Raw genomic sequence first — 14,174 nt, forward strand, 5'->3', positions numbered from 1 at the left:
TGTTTGAAATTATGAACATTGCTCAACATCATGAAAATTAAACCTTATTTTCAATAAGCAATCCTGAAAAATATTTTGGGGTGCTTAACTTTTTTCCAGGTGTATAGAAGCTACACTTACCATGTTACTATTCTTGGAAGGTGTATCTAATATAGAAACTATAGTTGGCTGGTTATTATTGCTGATACTATAATTACTATGTTACTATTGGTCAAGTGTGTTTTGTATATAGAAACTATACCTATCATGTTAGTATTGTTGAAACATTTGTGATTTTTATACAGAAGCTACAGTTACCATGTTACTATTGTTTAAACCTGTTTTTATATAGAAACTATAGTTGGCATGTTATTATTGTTGTAACATTATTTGCATTTTCTATATAGAAGCTATAGTTACCATGTTACTATTTTTGAAACATTATTTGTGTTTTATTTGCCATGTTAGTATTGTTGAAACTATAATTACCATGTTTCTATTGTAGAAACTTTATTTGTGTTTTGTATGCAGAAGCTATAGTTACCTTTTTGGCACTGTTGAAATATTTTTGTATATAGAAGCTACTGTTACCATGTTACTATTTTTGAAACATTATTTCTGCTTTGTATATAGAAGTTATAGTTACCATGTTACTATTGTTGAAACATGTTTTTATATAGAAATTATAGTTACTGTGTTACTATTGTTTACAGTAACATGTTTTGTACATAAAAACTATAGTTACCACGTTACTATTGTCAAAACATTATTTGTGTTTTGTATATAGAAGCAGCAGATGGCTCTGTATGCTTAACTGAAACCTACCTGGTTACATGTATCAGCAAAAGAATGGATGACTTCAGCAAACATGCTGTGTGATCCTGTGTACAGCCAGGCCATTAGCTTTAGAATGAAGTTAGTTGCATTGCTGTGATAAGAAAATAAATGAAAGGTTTGTTACTTTCTTGCTGTATGCATACATTACCTTTATAAAACTAATTTTAAATGGTACAGTGCAATTAATATCTTTATTAATTATGCACAAGAAGATCAGGTTTATATAAATAATTGAATGGTCACACAGGTCAGTACATGGTGGTTATTGGAAACTAATAAATAGCACATTACAATTCAGAATTTAAAAAACTAGTGAAAACTTAAAACTAGTGAAAACAAACACTTCCTTAATCAAAGACAATTTTCTCTGTATTTTTTATGAATAAAATAACAATAAACATTCTCTACAAAACTAAATAACATTAACGTGCAGGAATTAAAGTCTGTTTACACATACATTGTGACAGCTGCCACTACAACACGGCCAGAACCTCGAAGAATTTTCTCTCTCCTCTGTAAAATAATAAACACTTTAGTCTAAATTTTTTTCTGTTACTTCTGCTTACAGAGTCTTAAAATTAGTTTAAATGACCTGTAACTTCTCAAATTCTGTCTGATTACAAGTTCAAACTGATTACACAGTATTTTTTCATCTCAAAACGAATTTTTTATCTACAAACGAACTGATTACATAGAATTTCTTATCTAGAAACGAACTGATTACACAGTATTTCTTATCTAGAAATGAACTGATTACACAATATTTCTTATCCAGAAATGAACTGATTACACAGTATTTCTTATCTAGAAATGAACTGATTACACAGTATTTCTTATCTAGAAATGAACTGATTACACAGTATTTCTTATCTAGAAATGAACTGATTACACAGTATTTCTTATCTAGAAATTAACTAATTACACAGAATTTCTTATCTAGAAATGAACTAATTACACAGAATTTATTATCTAGAAATGAGCTGATTACACAGTATTTCTTATTTAGAAACGAACTGATTACACAGTATTTCTTATCTAGAAATGAACTAATTACACAGTATTTCTTATCTACAAATGAGCTGATTACACGGTATTTCTTATCTATAAATGAACGGATTACACACAGTATTTCTTATCTATACAACTATAATCAAATTTCGGTAGGACACGAACTACAGCTAAGTTTTTCCAATAGGTATGTCATAACTCTCATGTTATAAGACAAAACAAACCTTCAGTTCTTGATATTCTCTTTCAGCTTTCCTTGAGTCTTTCAGCTCCTTCTTCATGTTAAAGATATCTACTTGGATACAAGAAAGAATAATAAAAACTGTCATATTTCTGAACACCAACAAGACAGAATATCATAAGCAGGTAATTTCTACATTTTCGTTTTGCTGGTTTGTTTCAAATTTAGTCATACATTTTTATTGTCCCCCTTGCTTCACTCGATCAAATACTGTGGGCACCCCAATTCTAATTTGCCTCCTATCCTAATTTAGGTTTCTCTCCTTAAATATTTGTTTTAAAAAAGTAGAATACAAACCTTTTTTTCATATTCAACATATTTTTGTGCTACAACAATCACTTCAATAATAGCACTATCAATGGAAAGCTTAGATTCAATATTAACTTTGGATAAGTGGAAGCACAAAGATTTAATCATATCATCATACTCTGTGTTAGTATAATAAACAATGCATTCTAAGGAGGGTAAAACCAAAAACACTGTTTTTAAACTATATCTTGATGTCTAATAAATAATGTATTCTAATTAAAATAAAACAAAACCGATGTTCCAATTCCCAAGATACAAACTTTAGGTGTTTCAAAAAGGATGCATTTTTCAACTCAACTCTAAAAAAATCTGTATCTGAAATTTGGGCCAGCTGCATCCTCTTTTGACAAAACCTCAGGACTACAACAACTTATATCACAAGTTATAGTTTTCTTATACTGAAAATGTATTTCTGATAGGCACTTACCTCCACTCACAAGATTAGCTGGAATCCCACATTGAGAAGGAGGGGGGGACTGGTGTGAGAGAACAATAGAAGTACCTTCAAAAGCATCCAAAGGAGACCCCTGACAATGAGAGATAGATCCAAAGATCAGAAGAGGGGAACCGCACCACTTTTGAGCCAGGTATACTCTTCGCCCATGTGTGGAATGTGTAAGAAATAAGGGCAGAAATTGGGAGGTGTAGAGTGGCTAGGGCGTGGTGAACAATACTTGGTAAGTCAACTACATCCAAAACCTCCTCGCGGGGTATCAACATCCACACAAGGATAGGATGAGGATCATACCATCTTCACCTCAAACTAAAGAATCAGAGATTATGACCCTCACTGATTTCTGGGTACAAAACAAGGATCATCGATGATCTATCAATCCAGGAATTGATATCTGGTATCGAAACAATGTCAATCACATTGGAAGCAACTCATGTGAGGATTTATGTTGATTGGTTCACTCTAATCTGAAACCTCTTAGCAGAGTACTGACATCCAAAAGAGGTAGGATGAAGTCTCCCAAACAAAAGGGTGAACTACAATTTTGACGGCTCAACTCCAGTGTTTATGTAAATTATATCAGGAGGCCACGTCATTCAGTAAGGAGATGGATCAACTCCAGTGTTTGTGTAAATGAAATCAGGTAGCCACATGATCCTGTAAGGTGACAGCTCAACTCCCGTGTGATGCCTAAACTCCTCTGGAGGCAACATCATGCAGTAGGGCGACAGCTCAACTCCAGTGGTTGTGTAAGTGGTATCAGGAGGCCATGTCCAAACAGCAAGGTGATGGCTCAATTCCTCTGGAGGTCAAGTCTAATCTATACCAACAGAACACCACCGCCCTACTCTTGACTGAATGGTTCAAGCCCTTTCTTTGTGGAACTCATTCAGGAGGGTGCCTCCATGATCAACCACACCAGTGGCTTGGAACTGGAAAGTATTCCCATACTCCACTCGAGAAAAGGAGGAGACAATTCAGTGGAGAGTCCAGAGAAACATTATCACCAGAGACAGTGCAATGGGTGATCACAAAACCTTATTTTGAAAAGAAGACCATACCGAGCTGAGGAATGGCAGAGATGGGCAGCAATCCCCTTCTGCTCGCAGTAACAAACCTTGTGTGGCTGGCTCGCTGGAATGACTAGGTGAAACCCATGCGCAAAAATGCACTCTTCTGGCATTTCATCTGGAACGAAATGGGAAGATCAAGAGTTGGGCTAATTGCCCAGATACGGAGGAGTACTCATGCAGAGTATCATCAGTATTTCTGATTTCTCATCACAGCTACATTATTTTTTACCACAACTACAGTATTCATTATCACAACTAAAATATTTTTTACCACAACTACAGTATTTTTCATCACAACTACAATATTTTTTACCACAACTACAGTATTCATTATCACAACTACAATATTTTTTACCACAACTACAGTATTCAATATCACAACTACAGTATTTCTCGTCACAACTACAATATTTTTTATCACAACTACAGTATCTATTGCCCCCCCAGTGGCACAGCAGTATGTATGTGGACTTACAATGCTAGAGACCGGGTTTCGATACCCGTGGTGGGCAGAGCACAGATAGCCCATTGTGCAACTTTGTGCTTAATTACAAACAAACAAACAGTATCTATTATCACAACTACAGTATATATATTATCATGACTATAATATTCATTATCACAACTATAGTATTTATTATCACAACTACAGTATATATATTATCATGACTATAATATTTATTATCACAACTACAGTATATATATTATCATGACTATAGTATTCATTATCACAACTACAGTATTTCTTACCATGACTACAATATTTATTATCACAACCACAGTATTTATTATCACAACTACAGTATATATATTATCATGACTATAGTATTTATTATCACAACTACAGTATATATATTATCATGACTATAATATTTATTATCACAACTACAGTACAAATATTATCATGACTATAGTATTCATTATCACAACTACAGTATTTCTTACCATGACTACAATATTTATTATCACAACTACAGTATTTATTATTTAGAACAAACATGTTAAGCTTCAGAAAAAAATATTACCTCATTAACGTTTAAGAAAATGAAGAAGTGATGACTACACAAATTTTTTGTATTAAGCACTATATACATAAACCAAAAATAATAATATTAATTAGCTTTTTAGTAATTAAAATATTCTGTCCAAAACACAGAAACTGCGAGAAAAAAAACCCATCAAACTTATCCTATGGAAGATGAAGCTAGATATTTCCTAACAAAAAACACTTTTATAGAGCTAATAAAGTGATCTTCTGATGTTATCTGCCAAAGAAAGAAATCAAACCTCTTGTGTCATCTTTGGACCTGTTTGATTTTGCTACTGATATCCAACCAGACCTGTTTTTAAACTAAGTAGCTTAAAATATCTATTAGCATGATATTGCTAGCACTGCCTCGATATAATGTAACCAATGTTAGTTCATAAATACAAGAGTTGTGCACATGTTCAAGAAAAACTAAAAACTCACACATTCTCACTTCCACCATTACACCTATTAGAAGGTATTTGACATTTTAAATTAAGCAATACTGTACTTACTATCCTTATGTGCACATTCTTCTTCTCTCTTTTTTCTTAATTCTCTTTTTAATGCCTCACTATTTTTCCACTTTTCAAGTGCCCTACAATCAAAACCAGAAGTACAAAATATTACAGTACAAAAAGACAGAATTTTTAAATAATTTTTCATAATTCAAATTAAATAATTACCTTTACTTTTTCTGATAGCCTTTAATAATACTGCTATAATTTGAAAAATTATTGATAGTTTAGTAGATGAATAACTAATGATAAGCTTACTTTGCTTCAATATCTGTCCTCAAATACACAATAATAGGAGGAGTCTCTTCATATGGACTTCGTCGTTGGATTTTTCTCAATCCTTCCAAGTCACTTAAAGTAAAAAAGCAATATCAAATCTGTATTATATATAAGTACTACTTGTTAAAAATGCAATAATACAGTGTTGTCCAAGTTATAAACGCAGATGTTTTTAAAAGTAGAAGTTATTTGCTTTACAGATTCAGTTAAAGAAAAAGAAAATATACTCATTTATTAGGGTGATACTACTCCTAAAATGCAAGAAAAATAATTTTTATGTTAATATCTTTCTGCCTGTGTTCTGTTTAATTCCAGAATTGCTATTACACACACATATATATGTATATAACCAGTAAAATTTAGAAATATAAGAAGTATTACATGGGTTTAAGAAGATACTCGTTCATAGCTCGAAGTGGAGTGATAAAGTTTCTTTCAGTGTAAGCTTGAGTGACATCAAGTTTCTTCCTTTGGCTCTTCCGTTTTGGAATCACTGAAAAACTTTGGTTTATCAATGTTTCTTCTACAATCAAAACTTGGGCAACAAATGTATTCAATATTCTCTAAAATACTGCAGAACTGACTGACATGATATAAAATTTTAACAAACAATAAACAAGTAAAATATAACAAAGGAAAAAAAAAAGCATATTACATATGATAAAAAAAATTAGCAAAAAATAAGGATGATGTAGGGATGGCAATGCCATAAGGTATCGAAACAGGGTAGGGATGAATACAAAATACCAAACAAAAATCCCTAATAAGTACCCAGTAAGTGTATAGCACTATTCAGTTTAAATACTTTTATTCAAACCTGAATTTATTCAACTGACAAGAATTCAACATTTAGTTGAAGATAAAAGTTATTCTTGGAAAGATTTGGCTACTTATGTAGTGATTTTTGAATGGTTTTGTGTATTCATCCCTAGCTTGTTACTGTATTTTTTGGCATTGCCATTCCTAAATCATAATTAATTTTTGCAAATATATTTAATGTACTTAATTATTTGTTTCCCCCTTCTTTTTTTTAACAATTTCGTTGAAGTAATTTGATATGTGAACATTTGTTTTATTTTTATAATTCTATAGTAATATATATTGTTAATATCATATCAGTTTTGTCAGTTTCTGCATTGCACTTGTAGAATGACCTCAGATATTGATATTATAACAAACAATTGGTTGCAATAAGTTAATAATCAACACTGGTCATAATCTTGATTTCTTGGGACTTAATGTTGAGAAGCCTACAGTAAGGAGAGAACATATGAAAAATGTATAGCTATATCATCCCTATATTCATGTTTGCATCCTTTTTAGCACTTTCAGCACTGCCATCCCTACATATTTTTACATTTACGAAATGTTTTTATTACTTGTTTTTCTTTTTTTTTCTCCTGACTAAAAGTTAGTGTATCCTATGATTGTGTGTAATAAAATTTGATATTATGTGTATTGATTTCTTTTCTTTAGTTGTTCACTTCATACATATATAAGAGTTGGCTCCCTAAAGCCTATTCCCTTAAACACTGCCAACTGAGAGAGAAAACTTAAAAATTTAATATATACCTAGGCCTAAAAATAGCAGTTGTTTCATTATACATTAATCAACCAAAAATCTTAATGTTTCAACTATTTCAAATGAAAATAATAATTTGTTTTTTTGTAACAGTTATAAAATAATTTAGATTATGTATTTGAAAGTAATATATTTTTAAGTATAAAAGTAATAAATCTTTTCAAACACAAAAGAAATAACTTTTACTCACATCACAGTTAACGTTTTCCTAAATTGAAAATGTATTTCCAATAACACCTCCACTGACACTTGTAGCTTTTACTCAACTGCCAGGGTTTCTTCCTTTGCCCATCTAAGCATTGGTCTGAATTTTTTTCTCACTTGCTTCAGTCTTTTATAACCCACTCAATTGCTCTTGGCAATATTTGTCTCATGACACTCCACCTACATCAATGCACCCTCTAACCTGGCACTGTATAAAAACACCTCGTTCAGATAATTTTATCCCTTTTTCAAGACTGACACCATCCCAGTCTCCAACATTGGCTCTTAATAGGGAGGAAGAGTGTCAACAGAGGTAAGTATTATAGGAAATACATTTTAAATTTAAGAAAATGTTAACTTCTAAAACATACTTACCTCAGCTCACACTACAGCTAGAATCCCATATTGAGAAGGTAGAGGGGCCATTGAGGGCATTATCCATACAGGAAGCATCTGCATAGATTGTGGGAGTGTCAACAGAAGATCAGCACCCTAGTGGGGGAACTGTACTACATCCAGAACAGGTACGTTCTTCATCTAGAACTTAATTCCTATATTGTGGGTGGAATTTTACATGATTTAACATCACTATAGGTCAGGCCCCAACCAGATAACCAAGGTCCCACTCCTCAAGGTTGGAATCAAGGGGTCTAGGTCCTTCTATCCCACATTGGTGGATAGGGCAGTTGGACTGCAATGTTACATATATATATAATATTGATTGAATCTCAACCTGTAGCCATAGTGATGCTTTCCAAAACACCAGAATCACAATGAGAAAGTAAGCAACACAGAAGTGGACAAACCTTCTTCTCCACCTGAAGAATCCTGAAAGGCAACACCTCAGGCTCGGAATGATGAGATCATGTAGGCTATACTCAACCAAAGAAACAGAAGGAGCACTTCACTTGCCCCCGAAATTATGGGAAGAACATGGAACAATTGCACTTAACCAAGGACCCAGGATGGGACCACTCAGCATTCGGAAATATGAGGAGATAGTGGACTCCCTTCTATGAACAATGTATGGAACTAATATTGATCAAAAAGTAGGGCCACGCATACCTTAACCAGATAGCCAAGCATCAAATCTTGTTTGTTTGTTTGGAACAGCCCATTGTGTAGCTTTGTGCTTAATTTCGATACCCGTGGTGGGCAGAGCACAGAACCGGTTTCTAGCATTGTAAGTCCGCAGACATACCGCTGTGCCACTGGGGGGCAGCATCAAATCTGAACCAGCATTACGAGTAGGTTCACATATAGGCTGATGCTGCTCCTACTGACATCTGGGAAAAAACATCCAGGGACCTGGCCAGGAGGGCCTCCAACTTCACTCTCTTCTCAGAGAGTGGAGGAATTCACTCTAACACTCTGGAGGAAAAGCTTCTGTCCACCACCCCCAGTGACTGTAAACCGGGGGTAAGGACTCACTAGTTCCACTAGTAGAATCTGGGGGGTAATGCACCTTGGGGAGCCCTGAGGAACAGTATTCTGGAAACAGTGCAATATGTGAACCAAGTTCCCTAAATTTTCAAAAGTAAACTGACCCCAATTTGTTCAATCTGATAATCAGCAGGGACAGGCAGGATCCTCTTTTGCTTCACTCATGATAGTCTATAAGTGTCGGTCTAGCATAGTATGGTAATACCATCTGGTGAGCTATTAGGTGGTCTTATAGAACACCTCATTTTTACAGGGCCTGTTACAACTGGTAGTAATTATAGTGAAATATTGGTTGCTAGTGCAGAATTGGTTTGATAAAAGCACACCTATCTGGGCAACACTCGAACAAAGAGTTGGATCCTGTGAAAACAAGGTAAGAGACTCTGAAAAGTAAAAGTAAATATACTCACCCCTCTGTAGAATCTAACAGAAATGGTTAATATAGCTACAGGGAGGTAAGCAAAAACTCTCAGTTGAAGAAACTGCCACATCAGGCAAATAATGTAAGATTAAAGTATTGGGGAGGTCCACATACCAGTCTGCACAATGACCTCCAGTGGGCAATTCAACTGGACTGCTAAGGATATAAAGAGAAATCTGATTAGAATGGACTCTCAGAAGATACCTTGCCTTCAAAGAGAGCTCAGAATAAAAAGAGTTGTCTAGTATCTCTAAAGGTATAAGTGCAGGCAACAGAACTTTCAAGATCCTCACTGAGAAAGAGTGAGCAGATGAATTAGAGAAAAGGATTGAACCCATTTCTGTCTGACAGAGTGTTGGATAAAAAGAACTGGTCTGAAGATGTGAAAGTTGTCTGTTCTGTGGACAAACAGTGCAAATCAAACTGACTGGAGATGTCAAATACGTCAGCAGCCATGAAGAATAAACCTGCAGGAAAAGGGAATAAATGGCATATAAGAGTCAGGTCAAAAACAGGTGTAGAGAAAGAATATAACTTTAATCTACCAGGTAAGTAACTGGAATGTTCATTTGGAACGAATTACCCAAAACGATGTGAGGAATCTGGAGAGTACTGGAGACTCAAAAAATATGTAGTCACGATAATCAAACAGTAGTCGATAAAGCCGGCAATTGTGGAAGATACAAAAACCTCTGTCAAAGAGCTAAGTCAAAAAACGAGTTATGGTTGACACCACTGATTGAAAAGGGTTCAACTTCCTCTGATACAACATTGCCAATATGCATATCATTACCTTTGAGAACAGTGTCTTTTCGACTAAGCAGAAACTGAGGCAGATATAAGTCAACCTTAGATATGAAACCCCAATGCCATATGAAAGAGAGCATAACCTCCATGCTACAAGCTTGAGCTTCTAGATAACCTGGTGTCTCATATCAGGTCATGGTTGCCTCCACAGTGACAGCCTAAAAAGAAGTGGAAGAGTTGGGCACACTGGAAGGAACTGCAGAAGCAGAAACCCAGGTGTAGCAGCCAATCTTGTGCTATCAACAGGATATGAGAATGAGTTGGAACAAATCATTTCTTATACTGAGTAGAGTGGTAATCCCATCCTGTCCAGATGGAAAGCATCTGCTGCCAAAGCCTGAAAGTGAGGTGCTGGAGACCAAATTGCCAGTAGTTGGATGATCCAGTGAAAGGCCAACCCACCAATTAGAGTAGCAAATGAGAGCTAATCCAGCAGAACCTTTTGATGCAACATCTATTCTATTGGGAGAATCTGTCTGTAAGATAGGACTAGTCCCGAGAAATGAGATCCAAATTTCGAAAATAAAGAGCCCTAGACCACATGCCTCCTTGATGAGAAACAAGACACCACCATAGAATAGTCAGAGTGAAGCCTGATGATTTATCATTTAAGAAGCCCAGACCATGAGGCTGCTTGGTGAAGATCAAGAAGGACGAAAACATTGTGTAGGAAATTCTCATTGTCCATGCATAGACTCTGGATTTTTCGACTGTTGGTATATGCACCCCATCCCTGAAGCTAGGCATTCGTGGCAAAAAAAAGAACTCTGGATGAAGTGGCAGTAGAGGAACACAAATCATAGTAGTGTCCCGATTTAACCATCCCTCAGGATTGAAGAATGATCCCAGGTTAGGAAATAGGGGAACCAGTAAATAGATATGTATGATCCTTGATCACTTAAAGACCAATTAAATGATTGCTTGTGTTCATGTCCCAAAAGTCAAAAAATATTCAAGTGATGCTGACATTCCCAGAAGAAAAAGAACCATCCGTGCAATAAGAAAAAGAGAGGTGAATAAGAGGGTGGCATCCTATTCTATAAGGTTGAGCAGGATGGGAGACAGCTGAGCCTGACTGAGAGATGAGATGAAAAATAAAAAAATACCCAGACTGATGACACATTGAACTGGAGCAAGAATAGATGTCACAGTCTCGAAAAAGGTAGCCTGCCTGAGCTGTATCTGAAAGTAGAATCAGGATGTGATTCTCCAACAATTGACAAGATAGTGCTAGCAGTAACCAGTCCTCTGTGGAATGGTGTGTGCACAGTAAATGAAGGGGACATGTAAAAAATGTACAATATGGCAGAACCCATGTAAAGCCTATGCGAGTCTGAAGGAAAAAAACCTAGAACTGCAGTACCTGACCCTTGTGCACCACAAACGCCGATAATGGTGTGACTGCACTGCTAAGGCAAAGTGCAGATAGGAGCCGACTATAGCCAAGTTGGACATCTACAATCCCAGTAAAAAACTCAGATTAAGGAACGAGTAACTTGTGAACCTTAGAGAATCTAGGCATTGATATAAACAAGGAAGATCGATGACTGACACCAATCTCCTGTCAGCAGAGGCCCAACACCTGACAGGAGTAATGAAGACCCGACACTCCCAAACTAACCAGACTCAGATAACCATAGAACTAAGTTACAAATCCCGATGAACTGTAGGAGACAGAAACCCAATAGGTTTGGTGGATAATAGTTGAGAAGATGTGAACTGAACAACAATTATGACCCAAGGACCTGCAGAGCTCCTGGACCCTTGGCTAAGGTTACCATATGTCCAGAAATACTTAGAACCAAGCCCCCACAGCCCCTGAAGGTATATAATAATCACCAATGCTGCTGGCAATCTGACAAAGCAGTGGAAACCTTGGATATAGTGATGCTTTGTTGAGAAAAAGTGATAAAATTATCTGAATGAGGTGCTTATATACAGTGCCAGGATTGAAATAGATGGAACTATCACCATCTGTAGGAGCCAATGAAATTTGAGACTCCAACAACAACCAGGAGGAATGTAGAAGCCGAAAATGAAACCAACATGCATGCAAAAAATGGATCCAGCTTGTCATCAATGAAGCTGGTGACCCTGAGAGTCTTCTAACAAAGGGAAGTGAAAGGAAACAAAATGTTGAATTTGAGTTGTAAGTCTATAGACTTACTCTGTCCTATCAGGGGACACAGACCTAGATAGGTGAACTACAACTCTGCCTTAGAACCTCGAAATTCAAGGAGCAAATGTACTCTTTGAGAGTCAGATAAATGCCTCTACCTGGTGGTGGTAGGCTAAATCACGAACTTCCAACAACATGTTGGATAAGGCCTAAATGTCCTTTCACGTAACTATGCATGAACCACAATATCCGAGTGTGGAAAAAAACTCACTCCCAGACCTTTCAGCCATCACATAAGGTGCAGGCTCAAAAGCCCAAAACATCACACACACTCAAAGAATCAACAAAAGAAAAACAAATCAATGGCAGCTTATCCCAAAGCAGCCTCCTTTTTGTTTTTCATAGGCCATATAAAGACTGTTGATTAACACTGATTGGAATAGCATTTTGTAAGGTAAAGTAAGTTGTTTTGCTAGAGCATAGCAACTGTAGGGACTTGAACCACAGTCTCTGGTGTTCCTAGTCCATAAACTTAAAACAGTCCCACAGGGGGCTGAAAATCCAACAAACTAAAAGAAGGCACAAGAAAAAGCGAATCTAAAGTCTTTCCAATATGTCGAGCATCTCCCTCAATTGCAGCCTTAGAACTCCCTGGAGGACCACCACAGATCCGAATATATGTCTCCATCTCACTAAGAATAAGATCACTGACTGCCTCAACAGAGAGTGACTCCTCCCTGATAGTTGTGCGATGCTAGATATCAGAGGTGGGAGAGGAGAGACTTAATCTGCCACATTCCAGAAATAATAATCCGGAAATGAATGCCATAATTGGCTTGCCAATTGGAGGAAGAAAAATTTTTTTTAACTATTATTATTATTATGTTTAATACAAAATTCAAATAGATAACATGATAATGTTAAAAGTCTCTCCAAATGATCGTAATACTGGGAAACCCATTAGTGATGCTTTGTTGAGAAAATTATCCGAATGAGGTGCTTATATACAGTGCCAGGATTGACGTAGATGGAAAGTATCACGAGACAAATATCTCCAAGGGCAATTGAGTGGGGTATAAAAGACTAGAGCAAGTAAGAAAAAAATCAGATCAATGCTTAGATGGGCAAAGAAGAAACCCTAGCAGTCAAGTAATGGATATAAGATCCAGTGGAGATAAGTATGTTTTGGAATAACTTTTTAAAATATAAATAAAAATGCAATTTTAAATGTCCTCCATGCTTCCTTGCAGAGTGTATGTTTTCATTCACTAAACTCAGAACATATTAAACTAATGTCATACTTACTGTCAAATACTAACTTCTTAAAGCATTAGACAAAAGGTTAAGGAAAATGTTAAGGTTCAGCACCACAAAAAATTTTCTTAACGCATTAAACCAAAGGTCATGAAGACACTGTTATGTTTCAGCACTACAACAAGAAACTTCTTAAAACATTAAACAAAAGGTCAAGGAAAATGTTAAGGTTCAGCACCACAACAAACACTTCTTAAAGCATTATATCAAAGGTCAAGGAGACATTGTTAAGATTCAGCATCACAACAAGAAACTCCTTTTAACTCTTTCAGCATGGACTCGGTTCCTGGGACCAATTTTTTTTATTAAGTCTTAACGTTTGTAAATCAATGTTTTCCTCGTGCCTTATTTTTTCTTTTTGCATTTTGCCTATCCAACATTTTAAGAGTAAAAATACTTTTGTGCATCAGAAAATTTCCAAAGTTCACATGTGAAATCTTTATAATGTCCAGATAGTTACCAAACATTTCTTAAGAAAAAACTTTATATTTTATCTGTTATTTTCAGTAATGAATCTCTGTACGGGTTTGGTCGATTTGACCGATCTCATAACCATGTT

General features: G+C 35.6%; 1 protein-coding gene across 6 annotated transcripts in view; it reads right to left on the minus strand.

The window, feature by feature from the left end:
- The window catches only part of LOC106472130 (zinc transporter 9-like), a 65,522-nt gene that overhangs the window by 30,416 nt on the left and 20,932 nt on the right, over positions 1-14,174 (minus strand). For 5 of the 6 annotated variants that reach the window (XM_022400732.1, XM_022400730.1, XM_022400728.1 and 2 more), the window contains exons 4-9: positions 6,107-6,218; positions 5,705-5,797; positions 5,444-5,526; positions 2,049-2,119; positions 1,274-1,329; positions 805-907 (exon numbers count right to left, since the gene is read on the minus strand). In XM_022400732.1, the coding sequence (XP_022256440.1) occupies positions 805-907; positions 1,274-1,329; positions 2,049-2,119; positions 5,444-5,526; positions 5,705-5,797; positions 6,107-6,218 (518 nt within the window). The remainder of the gene's footprint in view (positions 1-804; positions 908-1,273; positions 1,330-2,048; positions 2,120-5,443; positions 5,527-5,704; positions 5,798-6,106; positions 6,219-14,174) is intronic. The other variant, XM_013932756.2, reaches the window with a different exon arrangement.

The sequence above is a fragment of the Limulus polyphemus genome, unplaced genomic scaffold (genome assembly GCF_000517525.1).
Source record: "Limulus polyphemus unplaced genomic scaffold, Limulus_polyphemus-2.1.2 Scaffold5103, whole genome shotgun sequence".
Classification (NCBI taxonomy): domain Eukaryota; kingdom Metazoa; phylum Arthropoda; class Merostomata; order Xiphosura; family Limulidae; genus Limulus; species Limulus polyphemus.